The sequence below is a fragment of the Petaurus breviceps genome, unplaced genomic scaffold (assembly GCF_028583685.1).
Source record: "Petaurus breviceps papuanus isolate PSGF00001 unplaced genomic scaffold, PetGlider_PUasm1.0 154, whole genome shotgun sequence".
Classification (NCBI taxonomy): domain Eukaryota; kingdom Metazoa; phylum Chordata; class Mammalia; order Diprotodontia; family Petauridae; genus Petaurus; species Petaurus breviceps.
In genome coordinates, this window is record NW_027185715.1 from 1346922 (window position 1) to 1370592 (window position 23671).

The 23671-nt window shown below is 43.1% G+C and overlaps 1 protein-coding gene across 1 annotated transcript; it reads right to left on the minus strand.

Annotated features, from left to right (window-relative positions):
• Positions 1-1309: 1309 nt before the first annotated feature.
• On the minus strand, positions 1310-23671 carry LOC138154848 (short-chain dehydrogenase/reductase family 9C member 7-like). The gene is made up of 4 exons (XM_069079862.1): positions 23201-23671; positions 16638-16896; positions 15034-15197; positions 1310-2372 (listed from the first exon to the last, which is right to left on the minus strand). The coding sequence occupies exons 1-4, from the start codon at positions 23499-23501 to the stop codon at positions 2152-2154; spliced, it is 945 nt and encodes a 314-aa protein (XP_068935963.1). The 5' UTR covers positions 23502-23671; the 3' UTR covers positions 1310-2151.

Genomic DNA, 23671 nt, shown 5'->3' on the forward strand with positions numbered 1-23671 from the left:
TGTGTGTGTGTGTGTATGAGTGGTGGGGGCTGATTATTCTGAGGAGTCTTTAAGTTTTCCCCAAACATGGACCAAAGTGGTCCATCACCGTCCAGAAGGTTAAGAACTCCTGTTTTATGTAATCAAATCTTTCCCCTTACCCAATATTTTCAATTTCATCTTCGTGGATTAAAAGAAGGATTTTCCTAGTTGGACCTTGTTCCCCTAGCCCTGCATTTGTCCATGCCAAGCTAGCAGTAGAGTTTAACTTCCTTTTGGCTGTCCGATCCTATACCAGCCAGAGCCCCAGGTCACACACAACAGAAAATAAACTGAGTAGAGGAATTATGGGGAGGGGAGAGATTTAGTTGATTTTTCTCTGACTTGGCTGTAGCAGAGTGGGCTGGAGAAGATGACATTGGGGACAGGAAAGAGGAGGGCTCTCTGCATCCCTGCCCTCTTCAGTAGGCTCCCCCAATCACAATCACCATGAATCTGGAAGAGGGGTTATAGAGAGGCAGGTACTCCTGGGAGAATCTAGTCACTAGATCAGCCTCACTTTTTCTCATACCAGCCCTTACTAGAAGTTGTAGAGGGGGAAGTGTGAAGTGTGAAGCCACCTGAAGAAGCATGTGTACATAGCTGCATTGCCACATGCAGCAACCCATGGGGCTCCAGAGACTGGGAAAATGACCCCTGGTGGTACAATAAGATATTGTCCCAGGAATACCTGGGCAAGCCCAACACAGACATGTGGAACAATGTATAGACATTGAAGAGAGGTAGGATAAGTTCTGATGAAGAAAAATACTTCCTAATTTAGAAGTAATGAAAAATACAGCGGGCCCCCTCAGTAGGTAATAGGATCCCCCTCACTAAAGGTTTTCAGGTTAAGCTAGAAGACCACTTGTTATTGTATTGGGTCAACTAGTTGACTCATTATTTTATAGAGGGATTTGTAATAGATGGCTGCAGTGCCGAAATCTGGTCCCTAAAGTGTTTATGAGGCAGTTAGGTGGTGAAATGGAGAGATGGACCGGAGGTAAGAAGATCTGAGTTCAAATTCTGCTTCAGACACTGCCTCTGTGACTGACCCCGACAAATCGCTCAGTCTCTCCCTACTTTGGTTCCCTCATCTATAAATGAAATGGGATTGATAACAAGACCTACCTCATGGAGCTGATGTGAGAAGCCTTTTCTGAACCTTAAAGCACTATACAATGCTAGCGACAAGAAGGTCCCTTCTTGTCGGAACATTCTAATTCATTATTTTTATTAATTTGGTTTGTCTCAGCATCGACTCCCCTAGACAATAAGGTCCTCCAAGGCAGAGATTGTAAATGTTTATTAATATGCACAGCATTCATCTACTAAGTAAAACAATGGGGAATTTTAGGGAAATCATTTCAAGGTTTTTACTTGGATAAGAATCTTGGATGTGATGGCTGTAGTATTGTCACACAACTTCCAGGTTGGAGGGTTAGAGGATGAGCTTTCCCTTATATTCAAAGACCGAAAATCGAAAATAGACATTTGAAAGAATGTGTCTTATTGCAAATGACTCCCAACAACTTCCTCACCATTCTTTAGTTTGGAGAATTGGGACCTGATTATATTTTCTGGTTAAATATTTAGAAGGAACTCCTTGTCCTCGGCATTGTATGTCAGCAAAAAATTGATGAGACTGAGCTGCCGGCGGTCTTGAGGATACAGTGCAACTGGGTGTAATGGAAAGACCACTAGTTGTATAATCTGAAGGCCTAGATTTGGATCCTATCCTTGTTACTAACTAAATGTGCAAAGTTCTATCAATTACTTCAATTTTCTGAGTCGCAGTTTGCTTATCTGTAAAATTGAGAGAATAATACTTTGCCACCTGCCTCACAGAGTTATTGTGAAGAAAGGGCTTTGTAAACCCAGAAAATACTGTGTAAATGTAGGTTGTTATTATTATTATGTTCTTGTGATTTCCCAGCATCCTGGTGGGGTTTCTGAACCTGGGAACACTACCCTAGGTTTGCATTAAGCATTGGCTTGGTGATAGAAGCTCATTGTGAAGTGCATAAAAAATCCTGGGAAGGGAAGTTTCAGCTGAAGAAAATGACTCCTCACACTCAGCCACGCTGGGACTGCCCTGTGCTTTACCAGACCCCAATACCCTTTCTCAGTGTCTCATAGGGCATTGTCTGCTGGCTTGGGCAGATATCGGCTCAGAATGAAGTCCGTCAGTGGCGTGGGGAACCTGGCCAGTGGGATGTAGAGGAGTTTGGCATCCAGGCCAGGATTATAGCGAACCCGGGGACTTCGAGAGGTAAGGGCGTGCTCCATACAGTCTGTGACCTCACTGATTTTCGGTTCTGCCAGTCTGGTCAGATTTTTTAAGTTTTTGGTGTCTGCGTTAGAAGACAGAGAAAATCAAAAGGTCAGTAATTCTGCATAAAATTGTCTCCCTCTCCTGAAATCTCCTTTGGAGCCCATCTCTTCTAATTCTTCTATGAGATTCTAAGACTCTCTGCAAATTATTCCCCCATGTCTCATTATTATTCCATTCATTCATTCAATTAAACATTAATTGCATCCCAGAGATGTGCAGACATGCTGAGAAGAATACAAAGGGAATAAAAAACCACAGCTCCTATCTTCAGGAGACTACAGTCTTTTGGAGGAGATTGGGAATATTACACATGGAATCATGATAAACTGGCCTGGGAAAGCCCACTGTTTCAGGCACCCTTGATCAAGGCAGCTCATACATTTCTGCTCTGCTCCTTGCTACCTGTCTGACTTTGCGAAGATCATTGGACATCTTTCAACCTCCATTTCTTCATCTGTAGATTGAGACCCTTGCCTCCTATTTTACAGAAAAAAAATGGAGGCCATTTGCTATGAGTTTCATCTTCTTCCTCATCATTTGTATGTCCTCCTTCATCCCTGTCTCACATGATGGGACAGCCTTATTCCTCATCCCCTCTACCTGTTCAAGTGATCCCGTCCCATCCCATTTCCTCCAACGGATTGGCTCCTCGGTCATCCCCACTCTTTGACTTATTTTCAATCTCACCCTCTCTACTGACTATAAACATATCTCTTCCATCCTGATAAAAACCCCTCATTTGATCCTTCCATCCCCACTAACTATCATTCTATCCCTTCTGCCCTTTGTAGCTAAACTCCTCACAAAGGCTCTCTACAGTAGGAGCCCTCCCTTTCCTCTCGGTCTTTTCTTACCCCTTGCAATCTGGCTTCTAACCTCATGATTCCAAGACTGCTCTCTCTGAAGTTACCAGTGATCTCTTATTGCCAAATCCAATGGCCTTTTCTGTATCCTCATTCTCCTTGACCTTCCTGCAGCCTTTGACACTGGCTATCTCCTCCTTGACACGCTCTTCTCTCTAGGTTTTCATGACACCGCTTTGTTCTGGTTCTCTTCCCACCTGTCTAACCATGCCTTCTTTGTTGTTTCAGCAGAATTCTCATCTAGGTCACTCCCTCTAAGTGTAGGTGTCCCACAGGGTTCTGTCCTGGGCCTTCTTCTCTTCTCCCTCTCTACGACTTAGCTTGGTGATCTCCTCAACTCCTATGGATCTAATTACCATCTCTATACTAATGATTCTCCATTTTACCTACCCACCAATCTGCTGACCTCCAATCTCATTGCCTTTCAGAAACCTCAAAGGGGATATCCAGTAGACAGCTTAAACTCAGTGTGTCCAAAATGGAACTCATTGTCTTTCCCTCTAAACCTCCCATTATCCCCTTCCCCTCAACTCCCCGCCATGTGCCCTATTCCTTTTTTTTTTTTTTTTAAGCAATCGGGGTTAAGTAACTTGCTCAAGCTTACACGGCCAGTTATTTCTGGGTGTGGTGCTGAGTATCTGAGCCTGGATTTGATCCAGGTCATCCTGACACTGGAGCAGGTGCTTTTACTCGCTGAGCCACCTGGCCGCCCCTAAGCAATTGGGGTTAAGTAACTTGCTCAAGGTTACATGGCCAGGTGTTTCTGGGTGGGTGCTAAGTGTCTAAGCCCGGGATTCGATCTCCAGTCATTCCAACACTGGAGCCAGTGCTCTTACTCTCTGTGCTACCTGGCCTCCCCGTGTGCCCTATTCCTATAGAAGGTGAAAACATCATCCCAGTCCCTCAGGCTGAAATCTAGGTGCCATCCTTGACTCCACACTACCTTTCACTCTCCCCACTTCTCCCAATCCAATCTGTTGTCAAGGCCTGTCAACTTCACCTTTACAACATTTCATATATTCCCTTTCTCTCCTTTGATATTGTCACCACTCTGGCCCAAACTCTCATCACCTCACCCCTTGGACTATTGTTATAGCCTGTTGGTGGAGGTACCTGCCCCAAGTTTCTCTGCTTCAGTCCACTCTCCATCCAGCTACCAAAATGATTTTTCTAAAGCTTAGTTTAATCATGACATGCTCCTACTCAATAAACTCCACTGGCTCCCTATTGCCTCCAGGATCAAATGCAAAATCCTCTGTTTGGCATTCAAAGCCCTTCATAACCTAGCCTCTTCTTACCTTTCCAGCCTTCTCATATTTACTCTCCCCATGATTCAGTGGCTCCAGGCATTTTCTCTGTCTGTCTCCCATGCCTGGAATGGACTTCCTCCTCATCTCTGTTTACCACCTCTTCTGGTTTCTTTCAAGTCCCAACTTCCCAGCAGGGAGCCTCTCCCAACCTCTCTTAATTCTAGTTATTTCCTCTTTGTCCTATATTGTTTGTGCATATTTGTTTGCTTGTTGTCTCCTCCATTAGAATATGAGTTCCTTGTGGGCAGGGATTATCTTCTGCCTCTTTTTGTAACCCCAGTGCTTAGCACAATGCCTGCCGCATAGTAGTCACTCAATAAATATTTTTTGACTGACTATAAAATGAGGGGCTTGATATCCTCCAGCTAATCAAAGTCCTTCTTACCTGAGAGGGTAGAGGGAGCTTTGGGATGATTGAGGAAACAATGATACAGACTGGTAGCCAAAAAGACTGACGATTATATAGAATGGACAGTTTTATATAATATATAATAATATATCAATAAAATATCAATAAAAAATATATCAATAAAAGGCATTGATAAGGGGGAGAACATCCAGAAGAAGAGGATAAAGATGCTAGAGAATCTCATGATCAAGCCATACAAGGAAGACTTGAAGGCACTGTGGATCTTCAGATAGGAGAAGAGAAGACCCAGCAAGGACTTCACAGATGATTTCTAGTATATGAAGGGCTTGCAGATGGAAGAGGGATTAGAATGATTCTACTTGGCCTCAAAAGGTAGAACTAAGGAAATTGAAAATTTTCCCAACAATTAGACTTATCCAAAAATGGAATGAGCTCCCCCAGGGGGAAGCAGAATCTCAGTGAAGTTCTTCTAGCAAAGGTTAGATGACCATTTGTTAGGTACAGTATGTTATAGAGAATATTCTCCTTTGAGTATGGGTTAAATGCCCAGGGTCACACAGCTAGTAAGAGATAGGACTTGAACCATATCTTATTGGTCTTTGGGTTCCTTTCTACTCTAAAATCTAGGTTCTATGATCATCTTTATCATAGTAATAAGGACCACCCCCCTCTCTTCATAAATCTCCCCACAGTGTTCCCTGTTCTTACCTATGAAGCAGCTTCCTGGGTCTTCCAAGTGTCAGTAGAAATCTTTGCAATGTCTCCACAGCTTATCCTATCCCCATAGCTTCAAGCCTTCCCAATCCCCATTTTGTACCGGCTTACATACATCTCCTCAGTTCTGATTTTTGCATACTCTCCAGAACCCTGTTGCTACCACTTCCCAAGAACCGGAAGAAGGCAGCACCCGCCCAACTTCTCTACATTCAGACTATCTCCAATTCTCAATCGCTAAATGTTAGAGCTCCCTTCCCATGATAATCCAGCAACCAATTAGTCCAAAACCCTTTGCACATCAATATAGTTACAGTAGCACTTTTTGTACTAGCAAAGAGCTGGAAACAAAGCAGATGCCCATTAGCTGGGGAGTATCTACATAAATGAAATGGAATATTAAGAAATGATGAGGGGCAGCTAGGTGGCACAGTGAGTAAGAGCGCTGGCCCTGGAGTAAGGAGGACCTAAGTTCAAATCCGGCCTCAGACACTTAACACATACACACACACACACACACACACACACACACACACACACACACACAAAACTAGCCGTGTGACCTTAGGCAAGTCACTTAACCCCAATTGCCCTCCAAAAAAAAAAAAAAGAAATGATGACTATGAAGAATACAGAGAATCATGAAGTGATTTCTATGAATTGATGCAAAGTTAAGTAAGTAGAATCAGAAAATTATAAACTCAAAAACTATAACAATGTAAATAGAAGATTAATGAAACAATTGAAACTGAATACTGTAAAATTATAATGATCAAGCTTGGCACCAAAGAAGAAATGACATCCCCCCTCCTTGCTCATCCCCTGCTTCTTGGTAAAGGTGAGGGGACTGTGAGTGTAGAATACCAGAATTTTTTTATATGCTGGTTACTTCTACTGAACTTTTTAAAACCTCTTTTAAGAATTCTTTATTATAAGAGATGATTCTCTGGGAGAGCAATAGTTGGAAATGTAGGTGATCTGAAAACAAAATATATTAATAATTTTTTCAAAGGAAATCAATTAGTCCAACCCTTTCATTTTACAGATGAGGAAACTGCAGCCCAGAGATCTAAAATGACCTGCCAGAAATCACAAGAATGAGTGTGTGGTTTGGGGATTGTTTTTAGACAGGGCTTGTGATTTTATTGGTGTAGAGAACTTTCCATTAAGAAATTCCCTCTCCTCTACCCTCATTCCTCACTCTCCCTACTGTGCAATTTATAAACATTGAGGGCTGCCTGGGGCTTGGAGAGGTTAAATAATTTACCGAGGGTTATATAATACCCCTGAGAGGCAGGACTTGCATTTGGGTCTCACTGACTCCTGATGAGCTCTTTGTTAAACACCATGCTGGTTTGGTTATCACCAACTAAAGAGAACATTAGAAACGAGTGGTGGCTGGGGCAACATTGTACAGGGCATAGCTGTCAGCAGTTTATTGCCATCCTGAGATTTACAGAACAAATAAGATGTGATTTTTAAAAATAAGCCACAAAGATCAAACCGAAAAAAAATAGCGTTTTTCAGTATAAAAAAAGATGGTATTTGAGAGCTGACTTCATAAAAGGAGTCATCAGATGACAGTATCACTGAGTCATTTGAACTATAATATAATTTCAGTGAAAAGCACCATGGGCATAGCACATGGAGAAGTGACCTTTGAGTCAGGAAGTCCTAGTTTCCAGTCCTGCCTAGGACAGTTACTAGCTGTGACCATGGCCACTGTGTCATTTAACTCCTCAGTGGACTTAGAAAACTCTCTAAAGATGGTAGCTACAAAGGAGTTGCAGATATCTTCGCTAAAGAAATCACAGGTTCATACCAATACCCAACAATTTAAACTTTTTTTAAGAAAAAGACTTCAAAAATTATGAATGTGTTCAAGTCAAATAGTAAATTATTTTCCCATTATTGTTCTAGAGTAAACATTAGTGAAAATTATTGTGCCAAGAAGCCTTGCTCCTCCTGCTAAGGTTCCAAATGTTTACAACAGAATAAAAGGTCATGTAGAAGACTCGCCAAATGGAGGCTTTCCAGGCTTAGTTAGGGGAGTCTAGGAGAAACTTACCTAGCTCATAGCAATGGGTAAGGGCTCATAAGAGACAGCTGTGAAGACTTGTATGAGTTTACAGGGTAGTGTTTGTTGGACTATGGTCCATTTTGAATGATCATATATCACTTGGGAAATCTTGTCAATCAACCAATAAGAATTTATTGTGTGTATTAAATGCCAAGCACTATGCCAGACTATGGAGGTATAAATATTTGGAGTGAAACAATCCCTTCTCCCAAGAAGCTTACATTCCACTAGGGAGGCAATATGGATTTATTTATTTATGACAGATAGATGTAAATATTGATTGATATATATGTATGTGAATATAAATGGATATATAGAATAAAAAACAAAGTAGTTTGAGAGAGAAGGCCCTAGCAGATGATGAAATCAAGAAAGGCTTCAATAAGAAGAGAAGGCTTGAGCTCTATCTTGAAGGAATAGTACAATGCCTTTTACTCTGAGGTAAAAGAGAGAAGACACTGCATTCTAGGCATGGGGACTGGCCAATATGGAGGCCTATAGATAGGAGACCGTGTGTGGTGTGTGAGAAAAAGAAAAAAGTTCATTTTGACTGGATTGTAAGATGTGGAAGGGGGATTATTGTACAATACAACTGGGAAGACAGTTTGGGGGAAGGTTTAAAAGCTAAACAGAGAAGTTTCTATTTTATCCCAAAGGTAGTAGGTAGTCACTAGAATTTATGGAATAGTGGAGTGACGTGGTGAGATCTGTCCTCAAGGAAAATCACTTTGGTTGCAGTGAGGACGAAGAAACTAGGAGGCTCTTTTAACAATCTAGACAAGAGTGGATAAAAATCCTAAACTAACTCGTTAGTGATATAAGTAGTTGTCTCAGAATAATCATGTCAAATATTTGTATGGTTCTCTATAATTTGCAAAAGCTTTCACATATATTATCTAATCCTTCTGGATTTCCGTTTCCTCATCTGCTAAAAAAAAAGAGACAAGAATAGATGACCCCTGAGAACTTTTCAAGTTCTAAGTCTATGATTCTTGGATTCCATTATTGACACTATTCTACAGATGAAGAAAGTGATGGATGAAAGTAGGGAGCCCTGGATGGTTCTATTAACACAGTATCAAGAGTGCTAATGCATAGAACGGGCTGAGGATGACTAGGTAAATTGAACTCAAATAAAGAATTATTTTTTAGGCTCTATAGAGAGAAAGAGAAGAAACAAAGAAGGAATAGAATTGTTGCTTGAAGGGGATGGGACCATAATAGTTGGCAAGAGAGTGAGAGTACGCAGATCTGTCCAATTCTTTTTTTCCTTCTGTTTTTTCTGCTGAAGAGACTTTTACATTGGAAATGACAAGACAAAAATGGCTAATGGGGAGTTTAAAAGTGGAGAGAAAATAAGAGAGCACCTAGTTGCCCTTCATGAATTCAAGTCACTTGGTCAAGATGAACTCCATCTTTGAGTATTGAAAGATATCTGAAGAAAGATCATGGAAAATGGAAGAGGTACCAAAGGATGGAAGAAGAATAAATATTGTCTCAACCTTTGGAAGAGGGAACGTTTGCACATTATAAACCAGTGAGCTCAACTTCATTTCCTTTGGAAATTCAAAATTAGATTATTAAAGAGATGCTTAAGGAACATCTAGTAAGGAGAGGAAAGAAAGGCAGCTTGGTGGTGCCATAGCACATGAAGTGCTGGACTTGGAATCAGGAAGACTCTTCTTCCTGAGTTCAATTCTGGGCTCAGACACTTACTTGCTATATGAGCCTGGAAAAGTCACTTAACCCTGCTTGTCTCAGTTTCCTCATCTGTAAAATGAACTGGAGAAGGACATGACAAACTTCTCCAATACCTTTGTCAAGAAAACCCCAAAAGGGGTCATGAAGAGTTGGACATGATTGAACAATGAGAAGTGAGGAGAGGTCATACAAAACTAATATTTACTTTAAAAAACAAGCAAACATGTTACTGAACTACTGATCACTGGTGTACTGTAACTAATTTACCTAGGTTTTAGCATTCGACAAAATCATCATGCTATTTTTGTGGGGGAAAGGATAAAATAAATTAGATGACATTGCAATTAGATGCACTCCAAACAAGCTGGATGACCAGCTTCAAAGAGGAGTTGTTAATGTCAGTTTGACAGAAGGTTTCTAGAGGAGTGCCTCAAGGTTTTGTGGTTGGCTTTGTGCCGTTCAATATTTTTACCAGCGACTTGGACAAATGAAAGTTTGTGGATGAGTGACACAAGGCCGGGGTGAGGTGGGGGTGAATCATAAGTAGGATCCAAAAAGGCCTTGACAGTCTAGAGTATTGGGCTGAATCTAACAAAGCAAAAAATATGAAGAAATTTTAAAAATCATGTTCTTGGGCTGAAAAAATCAACTTCACAGGAGTAGGGAAGTCACAGAGGGATCCCAGAATGTCTGGAAAAGTTCTAGGGGTTTTAGCGGCAGTTACTAAAGTGAATATAACCTTGGGCTGTGTTGAGAGTCAGAGTTTCCAGGAAAAAGGAGGCGATGATGGTCCCTCTGTATTCTGTTCTGGTCAGACCTCATCTGGAGCATTGTCCTTGGCTTGGGGCACCATTAAGAAGGACACTGATAAACTGGAGAGGAGATAGAGCAGGATAACTGGGATGGTGGAGAGGTTGAAGGAGTCTGGCCAAAAGAAGAGACGACTAGATGGAGTGGTGTCAGGGTAGGGAACATTGAAGCTGCCTCTTAAGACCTGAAGATGCTCAAGCTGAAGAAAAATTTAACTTGTCCTGTTTGGCCCCAGAGCACAGAACCTGAAACCACAGGTGCAAAAAAGCAACTATAGGCTTGGTGTTGGGGAAAAATTTCCTGACCATTTGTACTGTGAAAAGGGGAATAGGTTGGGGCAGCCAGGTAGTGTAGTGGATAGAGCACCAGCCCTGGAGTCAGGAGGACCTGAATTCAAGTCCAGCCTCAGATTGTGTGACCCTGGACAACTCACTTAACCCTGATTGCCTCCCAAAAAGGAGGAAGGGAATAAGCTAAGGATGTGGTAGGTTCTACCTCACCAGAAGTCTTAACAGAGGCTATAAGAACATTTGGTGGGGATAAGGGTGATCAAGTGAACAGAAGACTTGAGTTCAAATTTCACTTTACTAGCTATGTGGCCCTGGGCAAATCACTTCCCCGCTGAGTGCCTCAGTTTCCACATCTGTAAAATGGGAGTAATAATAACACCTACCTTCTAGGGTTGTTGTGAAGGTAAAATGACATAATATTTATAAAGTACTGTGCAAAACTCAAAGCACTCTATAAATATTATTATTATTCAATATTCCTTTCAGGTATGAGTTGGACTAGTAGTTGAAGTTCCTTCCTATTAAAATTCTGTGATTCAATGGTTCTGATAGTTAACCTGTCATAGACAAAGCCCTTTGACCAGAGACACCGTTATACAGAGGAGTTCCTGCTTTAGAATAGCCTGGGAGTACATGGGCATGGCTTAAAGATGAAGTATTCCCCCCTTCATTCAAGAGTATTTACCATGCTTTAATTGAATGTGACACCATGCTAGGGGGCTCTCAGAGGAACTCTAAATTCTGAAAGTACTGCGTTGGAATAATTGAAGAGCCTGTCCTGGGATTAGGACATCTCCACTAGCAATGGAGATGGGTGATCGAGGTAGGCGTGTGGAGCTGGGAGAGGGGGGGCAGGGGAGAAGGGAATTACCACAAATAGAGCAGGTCTTCTTATGTCATAGTTTTGTTCATGTTTCATACTTGTGATCTGTCTGGTTTTCCAATATTGTCTCTTTGTCACCCATTGTGGAAAAGTGCTTTTGTGTTTTTTAATTTAATACAGTGCCTTTAGTTCTAGCAATAGTTCCTTCCCACCCCACCCCCACCATTCGTTATCAAGGCATTCAGATTTGTAACCCGTGTCTCATTCCAACTCTGTTCCATAAAGAACAGAGACCATTTCTGTAAAATGGAAAAGTGCTTTTGTGCTATCAAATCTCCATGACTCATCTCATTTGCTTAAGTGACAATCATTTTCATATTTGGCATAGAGAATGGCATGGAATGTTTAGGAGAGCGTCTTGTTTAAATAAATACTTAGAATATGAAATTGCCTGGCTTGAGACATGGTGATGCAGTAGGAAGACTAGATCTGGAACCAGTGGAGCTGGGTTTAAAGCCTGAATCTTCCTCATTACCTATGTGACCTCGGCTTCAGCATGTATAAAACGAGGGGACTGGGTGAGATGGCCTCTGAGATTCTCTGACACTGTGACATCTGAGGTCCCTTTTGGTTCTAAATGGGTATTGCTGGGTCTCCTTCTCAGAAATAAAAAAAAGAAAAAATCGCTTTGGCTTAATCTCTATGGGAAGCTGAGAGGCCCAGGAACCTCCGCCGAGGGACAGGGAGATGGCAGGGAAGCAGCATTGCCTCCTGTCTCCTGCTGACCAAGGCTGGCTGCCTCCTGCCCTTCCCTGGTGGCCAGGCTGGTGAGAGAAGATGGGCTGCTCTTCCCCTTGGTTTTGCTGCTTCTTTGTCACAAGACCAGATCAGCCTGGGGTACGGCAGCTGAAGACAAGCACTACTAAGGTGATCCAGACACTGAGGCACCAGACATTTCTATGGTAGGTTAACAGTAATAGCTAACGTTTATAAAGCACCTACTCTGAGCCAGACATTGTGCTAAGTGCTTTACAATGATGAGCTCATTTGATCCTCACAACAACCCTGCGAGGTAGGTGTTATTTTTATCCCCATTTTACAAATGGGGAAACTGAGGAAAACTTTGCCCAGGGTCACACAGCTAGTAAGTGTCTGAGGCTAGATTTGAACTCAGGTCTTCCTGACTCCAAGTCTGGCCTATTTCACTATCTACTTAACCACTTTGCTAGAAGATTCCAGATCTTGAAACTGGTAGCTATTGGGGGTTTGGGGAGTGGGGACTGGTTTCTCCCTCTACTTTTCCCCTGCTATAGTCTGTGATCCTGAGATGGGGCCCTGGAAAGATTCCCTTCCTGGATCCCTTTAGGGCTGTGTTTGTTTCCAGGATCTCCTTCCTCCCCATACATATCCCAAGAGTATCATCAGGAAATGTACTGAAAGCAAGGGATGGCTGTAGGCAGATAGCTCCATATAAGAGTACTTGACCTATTTCCTTCTGTGTTTGCTATGTTTGACAAATTATGCAACCACACTATTTTAAGTATCTGAGCCTTGGTGTGTGTGTGTGTGTGTGTGTATGTGTGTGTCTGTGTGTATGTATGTGTGCATGTGTGTGTGTGTGTGTTGGGGGGTGGGTGGGGGACATGCCCAGACAGAACAGATTATGAGTGTGTAATATTGCATACAGAGTCAGGGGCAGTGACTATGTCCACTGGTTTTTGCTTTTGTTTGAATCCCCAAGGCTCTGTCCTGGGCTTTCTTCTTGTTTCCTTCTTTACTATCTCACTTGATGATCTCATCAGTTCTTTCACAGGTTCAATTATCATCTCCATGCAAATGATTCCCTCCTCTATTTAGCCAATCCTTGTCTCTCTACTGAGCTATAGTCCTGTATCACCAGTCACCTTTTGAACATCTCAAACTGGAAGTCCTATAGGAATATCAAACTCAACAAGTCCAAAACAGAACTCAGTTTCTTTCCCCCCAAACCCTACCCTCTTCCCAATTTTCTTATTCCTTTCAGTGCCTCAGGATGGCCACTTCAGTGTCATCCTCGATGCCTAACTCTCATGAACCCCACTGAGCCAATCTGTTGTCAGGTATGGTCATTTCTACCTTTGTAACATCTTTCATATATGTCTCTTTCTCAACACTCACATGGCTATCACCCTGGTATAGATCCTCCATCATTTTTCACTCAGACCATTATAATGGTCTTCTAATTGGCCTCTCTGCCTAATCTATCCTCCACTCAACTGCCAAAGTGATTTTTCTAAAGCTCAGATCTGATCACATCATCTTCCTACTCAATAAATTCCAATAAACTCCCTGTTACCCACAGGATCAAATACAAAACCCTCAATTTGGCATTTAAAATCCTTCACAACCTGGAAGCCCAAGTTTGGGGAATCTGAGTCCCGGCCCCTTCCACCCTTGCTAGCCCTCTTACACTTCACTCACCTTCATGCACATTGACCTATACTCAACTCAACTCCATGCCTTTGACCTCGATGTCTCATATTGTTGGAATGCTGTCCCTCCTCACCTCTGTCTACTGACTTCCCTTAGGACTCTGCTCAAGTCCCACCTTCTGCAACAGGCCTTTCCTCGTCTTCCCCTCCCCAGATTCCCAGTGCCTTATCTTTGAAATCACCTTCCATCTATTCCTACATATCTGGTGTGTACATAAATATTGACTTGTTTTTCCCCGTTAGATTGAGTTCCTTGAGGGTGGGGACTGTTTCACCTTTCTTTCTGTCCTCACAGCCTGGCACTTAGTAGGTGTTTTATGAATATTTGTTGACTTGACTTTGCTTGAAGACTTCCACAGTAAGAAGATCTCACCACTTCTCGAGGCAGCCAATTCCCCTTTTGGACAACTCTAATTATTAGTAAGTTTATACTGACATAGAGCCCTTTGCAACTTCCTTCCATTGCTCCTCTGGGGAAGAATCCTTTTCCCACATGACATCCTCAATCAATGATTTTGCTGGATTATCAGACTAGCCAGCTACTAGTTGCTGGACACAGACCCTACTTGCTAAAGTCCTCCTTATGGCCTCTATCTTCATCTCAAATCTAATTCACTTGCGAGTCATGACATCACCTTTCTGATTGGTCCTCTTTGAATGAAGGACAGACAATAACGACAAATCTTCATCCCATAACCTAGACCTCCCAGAAGGGGCTAGAAGGGGAGGAGGGAACACAGAGGATTAAAATGACTCCACATCATGCTTCCCCTATTTGAAGTACAAGGGATCCCCTGGCTGATATAAACAATAAACAAACCCAAGGTCCAAGATAAAGATCAAGATTACAGATGAATCCACAGGCTACCCATTTATGATTTCCTTTCCTTTTTGAAGGCAGTCCCCAAGTTCTTTCCATCCCTGTCCCCTACACATGTTTTAAAATGATGGGGGAGGGGCAGCTAGGAGGCGCAGTGAATAGAGCACCAGCCCTGAAGTCAGGAGGGCCTGAGTTCAAATCCGGCCTCAGACACTGGTGACTTTGGGCAAGTCACTTAACCTACTTGCCCTCCAAAAAGCAAAAAAAAAAAAAATGCTGGGGGAGAACTGAGTGATTCGCTCTGTCCAGAAGAGATGACCCTGCTCACCTCTAACCCACTCATAGCTACGGCGTTGCTCCCCATCACTGCCCCTCCTCCTTGTCCTGCCCCATTTCCTGCCCCTGCCATGTTGGGTGAGGGCACTTACAAAGGTAGTAGTACTGCTCTCCATAGCTATCTTTGGTCTCCTGGGGCAGTCGCTCCCATAGGCGTCGCATGCGTTCTTCTATGTCCTCTTTGCCCAAAATGGAGGTCCGGTAGTTTCCAGGCTCAATGATGCAGACTTTCACCCCAAAATAATAGAGCTCCCTCCTAGTAAGAAAGTTATGAACTTAGGTCAATGTGACTCCTGTTCCAAAGACTTTCTAGATTTTAGCAGGGACAATTGTCTGTGTGTGTTGGGGGGGGGGCGGGGGAAAAATTCATCTACTCCCTGATACCCATGTTCTCCAACCAGTTGGAATCTGTGCCTGGGGAACTTCCTAAAACACACACACACACACACACACATGCACACACATGCACACACACACACACACTGAAATTCATGCCAGTGTCCCCTTCTTCCAGTGTGTAACCACGTTAGAGCAGGCAGGGCCATCGGGAATAAGAATTAGTTGACATATCCAAGCCTCCCACTCTTGACCTCCTACACTGGTCTGAGGGCTTAGAAAGGGATGACTGTGAAAAGAAACAGAGTTGTGGGAGTATAGTTTCTTCCCTGAGTGTATAGGTTCTTGAGGATATAAGGTCTTCAGAGACTTCTTATCTCGCTATCACCACACTCTCATACTATACGTCCTCCCTTCTGCTGGGATGCCAGGGTTTAGCAGCACAGGCATCTTGGTACTTGCCCCTCAGCTTCATGCTATGGCGCCCCCCCTACTCTCTAGCTCTTTCTCTCTTTCTCAGGGAATAGTAACCAAATCAATATTGTCATTGCTAGAGGAAAATACGTGAAAAATCATTGCCCTACTGCTCCATTCACAATCCCTGTGACTTGCCTAATTCCTTTAGTTAGCCCACATTCTCATATATGTTGTATCGTCCTTGTAGAATGTATTCTCCTTGAAGGCAGGGACTGTTTCATTTTTATCTTTGTATTACCAGTGCCTGGCACTAAATAGTCCCTAAATCAATTCCTGCTAAATTGACTGAAGGAAGCTTGATCTTTTCAATATGGTGGCTCAGCCTTCTACTAGACGGTGTTCTTTTCCATGCTGGGACATCTATGGGGAAAAAGATAGTACTTGGAAATTATTGAATCACACTTGGTGAATGCTGTATTTTGAATTATGTTATATTTTGATTTTCTCTGTTCTAAATTTGTCACTGAATAAAATGGAGAGCAGCTATGCTGGTATTTTGAACCTTGGGAAGTTGCCTTTGCTTGGCATTACACTTCCCTGTTCCTGTTTGAATATTTAAAAATCCCTCAGTGAGGGAGGGATATGGCGTAAAATCAAGGTGATTAAAAACAACAACAAAAAAAGAGATATCTTTAAATATCTATTTTCAGAAAGAAAGGTCTTTCACTAAGTTTCAAGCTTTCCCCTTCTGACTTGGTCCTGCACAAGGAGAAAACAATGAGCCACACTCTTCCAGATATGCCCCTTTCAGACCTTTCCAGACTTCCTGAATTCCTCCTCAATTTGGGGCTGATAACCCCAACAGGAGCTTTCTTTTTCACACTTAAGGAAGTACACAGCAGGTAGTAAAGTGGGTTGGGTAAAATGAATGGGATCCCCTCACCTGATGCTGTCAGAGAAGGCCTCCACACCAAACTTGGAGACGCAGTAACCACCGCCAATGACTGCCACTCGGCCCCCACTGCTGGACATGTTGATGACCCTGCCACGGGCCCTCTTGACCATTGGCAGCATGTTCAGGGTCACCTCAATCAATCCCACCAGGTTCACATTTATCACCTTTACAAAATCCTCCTTGGTCATCCACTCATTGGGGCCACTGGGCAGACCGATTCCAGCATTATTCACCAGACCCCAGAGCCCTGAGGAAAGGAAGAAGTAAAAAGAGAAGAAAGATGTTTGTGGGATATGCCAACAGATCAGTGATTTCATCAGTATAAGGAAATTCTTAGCAATCTATGCTATTACTTAATAGATTAGTCTTAGGGAGTCACCTGGAACACATAAAAATTAAATGATTTGCCTAGTCATACAACTAATGTAAGAGGGGAGATTTGAACCGGAGTCTTCCTGATTCCAAGTCCATATTACTCCTTACTGCATCATAGAATTATCATCTAGAGCTGGAAGGAACCTCCAAGGTCACATAGTCCAATGTCCACATTTTACAAGTGAGTGGGACAGAGCCAAGATGGCAGAGTAGAAGCAGGAAATCCTATGACTTCCTCACTACAACCACCTCAAATACCTATAAAATACGACTCTAACAAATATTAGCACCACATTTTACAAATGAGAAGACTGAGGCCTGGGAATTTAAACCCAGATCCCAACCTCAGAGGCAGCGCTCCTTCTAGTACAAATGAATTCACATGCTGATAAATTAGCATCTTGGGACACCCTGACCCCCAGCACCTCCCCACAAAAACTCACATTTCTGCTAATTGAGGGTTGCAAAAGACTTCCTCAAATGTTATCTTATTCACTCCTTATCACAACTCTTCGAGGTGAATTATTCAGGTGTTTCAGTCGTGTCCCACTCTTCACGACCCCCATTTGGGGTTTTCTTGGCAAAGATAATGGAATGGCTTGCCACTTCCTTCTCCAGCTTATTTTACAGATGAGGAAACACAGGCAAACACGGTTATGTGACTTGCCCAGGGCCACACAGCTAGTGTCTGAGGACAGATTTGAACTCAGGAACATGAGTGTTCCTGATTCCAAGCCTGGTGCTCATTCCACCCTATCACCCAGATGCCCTGAGGGCAGCACAGAGTAAGTATTATGGGCATCCCACTATAAGTGGCTGCCCATCAGTTGGGGGAATGGCGGAATAAATTCCGGCACATGAATGCGATGGAATACTATTTTGCTGTAAGAAATGATGAAAGGAGCAGTTTTAGAGAAACCTGAATTAAGGGAAGCCAGGAGAATACTTTATATAGTAACAATAACATCACAGTGGATAAAGTACCAGCCCTGGAGTCAGAAGGACCTGAATTCAAGTCCAACCTCAGACGCTTACTAGCTGTGTGAACCTGGGCAAGTCACTTGACTGTGTGACTCCCTCCTAAAAACCAAACCAAAAAACCAAAACAGACAAAAGTACAATAGCAACATTAAGACCAACAACTTTGAGAGACTTAAGAACTCTGATCAATGCAATTTACCATCATGATCCTAGAGGATGGAAGAGAAACCATTCCACCTACAGAGAAGAGAAAGACTCAGGATGCAGAATGAGACACCTACTTTTTGGATATGGCCCATGTGGAAATCTGCTTTGCTTGACTGTGTATATTTGCTATAAGGATTTTTTGGGGGTTATTTTTAATGGAAGAGGGAAGGAAATATTTTTTTTAAATTTAAGATAAATTTCAGGGTGGCTAGGTGGCACAATGAATAGAGCACTGGCCCTGGAGTCAGGAGGACCTGAGTTCAAATCTGTCCTCAGACACTTAACACTTATTAGCCATGTGACCTTGGGCAAGTCACTTAACCCCAATTGCCCTGCCTTCCCCCCTGCAAAAGAAAAGGATAAATTTTAAAAATTAAAGCAATGGAAACTAAGCAACAGCATAGTGGAATGAAGATTCAAGTTAGTGTTGGAAGATATAAGCTTGAATCTTGACTTTCCTACATCTTGGCTTTCTGACCAGCAATTCCACTAACCTCTCTGTATCTCAGTTTCCTCATCATAAAATGAAATTTTTAAAAATTTATTTAACTCATGATACAAATTTATATCATCTAACAGGTTATTATAAGGAACGTTATTTATTAAGTACTCTAAAAGTGTGAATTATTATTACTATTATTGTAGAGACCACAGAACTTTGGGACTGGCCTTTCTACCAAACCAAAGGCCACAGTTTTGTTGCAAGGTAGGAGGAAATGAGCCAAAGGTCCCAGACTTTTTTTTCTTTTCCACCCAGCTCTACCTCTGTTAATGGCATCAAACCCATTGAGACAAAGAAGGACACTGAAAGTTAAACGCTAATTTTGCCACATGATTTAAATATTTAAACGAGTTATTCTTGAATAGCTAAGCTCTTGAGGTTTGCCAATCAATGAGGAAACATCATTCATAATAATAACTAGTACTTTAAGGTCTGTAAAAGTATTTTTAAAAAGTCATCTTATCTTCACGATAACCCTGGGAGTTCCATGCTATTATTACGCCCATTTTACAGATAAGGAAAATGAGGCCAAGAGAGGTTCAATGGCTTGCCCAGGGTTCCATGGTTAGCAAGTGTCTGAGACTGGATTTGAACTCAAGTCTGTCCTGACTTCAACTCGGACACTCCAGCCATTGCATCACCTTCACTTAAGTACTTAGTACATGCCAGATGTGCTAGGCCCTTGAGACTAAAAGGACAAGAATGAAAGCCCCTGGCCTCAAGAGGCTTCTATTCCATTAGGAGGAAGGAGCAGACCACGAGGGCCCGAGCCAAGCTAGGGCAGCTCCAACCAAAAGGTGAAAGACAATTCATGTGTGAGAGTGGTGATGGATTCTAACCAGCCTTGATACATCAGAAGAGCCCTTTGTACCAGATGGGAAGCAGAGGGGTGACTCATGGTGGCCACAGCTTGGAGGGGTTTCAGATTACAAAGGTAATATCTACAAAGAAAATATTTGTAATATTGAAATATTACAAAAGTAACATGATGAAATTGTGGATTCTTATGAAATAGCCCACAGATAGTAGCAGTCATATTCATAGACTATTACAGCTAAAACAAACTTTACAGACACCTTACTCTAGATCCCTTCTTTTACAGATAAGGAAACTGAGGCCTAGAGGGGAAGTAACTTGTTCAGGATCACACTTGGCAGAACGAAGATTAGTCTGTAGGTCTCTTGATGTTGCTCAGTCATGTCTGGCTCTTCATGACCCCATTTGGGGTTTTCTTGGCAAAGATACTGCAATGGTTGGCTATTTCTTTCTCCAGCTCATTTTACAGATGAGGAAACTGAGGCAAATAGGGTTAAGTGACTGACCCCAAGTCACACAGCTAGTAAATACCTGGGACTAGATTTGAACTCCAGCCTTTCTGACTCCTATATAGTTGCATAATGGCAGCTATCCTGTGCCTGCATCCCTATGACCTGAAACAAACCAGCCAAAAGAAATGTAGTTAACTCTGCCCATCTGGTCTTTCAGGGCTCTTCCCCTTGGGAGCCTTTTATGGGTGGAAGGGTCTCCAGAGAGAGAGAGGCATGTGCCACAGGTGGGATAGTGTAGGAGGAAGGAACCTATATATCTATGCCCTATAGCGCCCATTAGGTCTCTATGGATTCTCAATTCAGCGTTCTCACACTGACAGTATGAGTTGGGACTCAAACGGTCTCTTGGCTTGAATCTACCATTCTTTTCCATTACAAAGAACTCTTACTTTGGAATCAGAGGTTTGGAGGTCCAAGCTCTACTGTTTACTACCTGTGTGACTTTGACTAAATCACTTACCCTCTCTGGGCCTTAGTTTCCTTATCTGAAAAATGAGGATGTCCTTAAAGATGCCTTCTAGCTCTGAATCTATGGTCCTCTGGTGTCCTTCTGCCTCAGAGTTCCCATTTGCTCCTGACCTTGCACCGGTAGGAAAATGAATGAGGCCTGCGTCTCCCACCTGTGTACTGAAACCTCAACCCTTCTCTTGAGAAGAAGATAGTCTATGCTTGGGGCCATAGTGGGTGTTCCCACTTAGAATGACTTCTACTGTCTCTACTGGTTAGGCAGAGAGGTGGCTAGGATTCCTCCTAGGTCCCTTTAAGGATGAAGACATCATCATTATAATCTGGCAGAGTTGAGTCTTGGAGTCAAGAAGACTGGTCCATACTGTCTGTTTCTGTGACCTTAGCCAAGTCACTTAATCTCTCAGTGTCCCAGACAATTTTCTATGACTCTTGAGTTGCAGAGTGGGAACAGGTCTGCTTTGAGAGAAGACAATTCCTCACCAGAAATCCTTTGTGTCCACAAAGTCATAGGCAAAAGCCACAAAAACAAAACTAAAAATACATTTTTGTTGTTGTTCAATCATATCTTCATGGACCTTATGAATCATAGTGTCCATGGAGTTTTCTTGGCAAAGATATTAAAGTGGTTTCCATTTCCCTCTCCAGGGGATTAAGGTTAAACAGAAGTTAAATGACTTGGCCAGGGTCACACAGATAGTGCGTATCTAAGGCTGGATTGGAACTCAGATCTTCATGACTCCAGGTCCATTTGCTATCCACTGAGCCACCTGGCTGCCTCCTAAAAAAATACATTTTAGGTAATGCCTTAACGTTTGCAAAATGCTTTCCTCACATTGACCCTGTGAGGTCAATCAAGGATTATGATCCTTATTTTACAGGTAAGGAAACTGGAGCTTTGAGAGGTGAATTAGCTTGTCTGGGATCATACGGTTAATGGGGTTTATGGCTGTTCCCACACAAACTTCCTTCCTCCCACCCTGTCCCATCGCTGGCACATGCCTCTCTCTCTGGAGACCCCTCTACCTATAAGTGTCCCAAGAGGAAGAGTCCTAGAAAGACAGACTGGTAGAGCTAACTACATTTCTTTTGGCTGGCTTGTTTCAGGTCTTAAGAATACAGGCACAGGATAGCTGCCATTGCTCAGCTACCCTCTCCTAATCCCTGGGGTCTGTCACCAGCAAGACTACATTCTCCCCAACTTTGATAAGGAGAAAGCATAGTGAGATCCAAGAGCCATGTAATATAACTCAGACTTGACAGAATTAATCATTACCATGAGTGCCGGGAGGCAGGGCGGGGACAGGGTGATGAGACCTTATGCAATTTGGGGGAGACAGAGGAAAGCAAAAGAGGTTTGTCCAGGCATGAGTCACAAGCAAGGCTTCCACGGCCTGCTGATTGGTCATTTGATGCAGGTGCTAACCCCCAGAAGCTGGATATCAGCACCATGGAGGTGCAAGGGTGAGGTCATGGCACTCGTCAGACTTCCCCCTTAGCCCCTCGGCTTTTGAGACTTGTACAGCTGTCACCCCTTCCCCTGACTCCACCCAGGATGTCTCCTTGGGCAACTCAGACCTGGTACTAGCTTCCCTTGTTCCTCCTTGTTACAACCCTGGGACAGAAAGGGAGGAAAGAAATATGCCTTTATTAAGTGCCTACTACATACCAAGCGCTGCTAAGCCCTTCATAAATGCTATCTCATTTGATCTGCACAACAGCTCTGGGAGGTAGATGCTATTCTGGTCTCCATTTTACAGTTGAGGAAACTGAGGAAAGGTTAAGTGACTTGCCCAGGGTCACCCAGCCAGTAAATGTCTAAAGCTGGATTTGAATTGAGATCTTCCTGACTCCAGACCCAGAGCTCTAACCACTGCCCTCAATACTAAGACACAACTTCCAAGCCTGGCCAAGTATCTGTTCCTTTTGACCTACATACAGGACAAGGCTTTCCTTCTCTCTTCTGTACAGACAGGAAGAAACAAAACTCCTCCACCTATCGTCCCTCTCATATGAGGCACACAGAACTTACCTCTCTGGCTGCTGCTCAGCCCTACCAGAAAAAGAATTATGATTTTGACTGTAGTAAGAAAGACTGGGACTGGCCGCCAGCAAGAATTTCATGATCAAGGCTGCCAGAGTGTCCGAGAGGCACCACATTCATCTGATACAGTAGAGAGAATGCCTGTTCAGAAACTTATAAGGACGTGACTTGGATAAGACCCCTCCACTCTCTGGGCCTCAATGTGCTCACTTGTAAAATGAGGAGGTTGGACATGACCCCTAAGGTCCCTTCCAGCTCTGAAATGCTCTGATTCTAGAAACAGTCCTGCCCCACACAGCACTTCTTTTACCTCCTGCCCATCTGAGTGAACCAGAGCCCAACCGAAAAGCACAGGGAGGGGTGATTTGTTCTCTCCAGGTCCCCCTCTGCTTCTTCTACCAATAACATAACTAAAAAACTATATACCTTAAAAAACCAACCCCTTGAGAGCTCTGGAAATATTTCCATCAGAACCAAAGTTTGAATATCCATACTATTCTGCCCTTCAATTGATGACCCTCCCTTTTCCAACACAGCTGCTAAAAAAATTTCTAATGTGAGGAGAAGGGCTGGAGGGACAGAGAGGAGAGAGAAGAGAAAAAGAGGAAGAAAGGAAAGAATAAATCAGAGAAGCCAGATTGCTCCACACCTCGATCTCCTACTTGGGCATTTACCCACTGGGCTGCTGCCTTGATGCTCTCTGTCTTGGTGACGTCCAAAAAGGTGATCTGTAGCCGGGAGGAACTTGCCCTTCGGAGTTCCTGGGCTCCCTCCTCAGTGAAGCAGGTAGCCAGCACCCGCATCCCTCGCTCATCCAGTTTCCGAGCCAGAAGGTTCCCGAAGCCAGAGTCACAGCCAGTGATGAATACATACTTGTCAGAGAGGTTTGGGACCAGGTTAAAGTTCTTTAACCATCGGTACATGAAAGAGATGTCCATGATGCCACCCATGGTGCCTGGGTTTGGGGCAGAGGGGGCCCCAGGGTCTGGAGACAACTGGAGGCTCTGACCCAGGGAGGTTCACCAAACCACACCGAGGAGCCAAAAAAATTACCCTCCCTTTCAACTCCTCGCAACAGATACTACTGGGCAGGCCCCAAACATGGTTGGGTTTTTTTTTT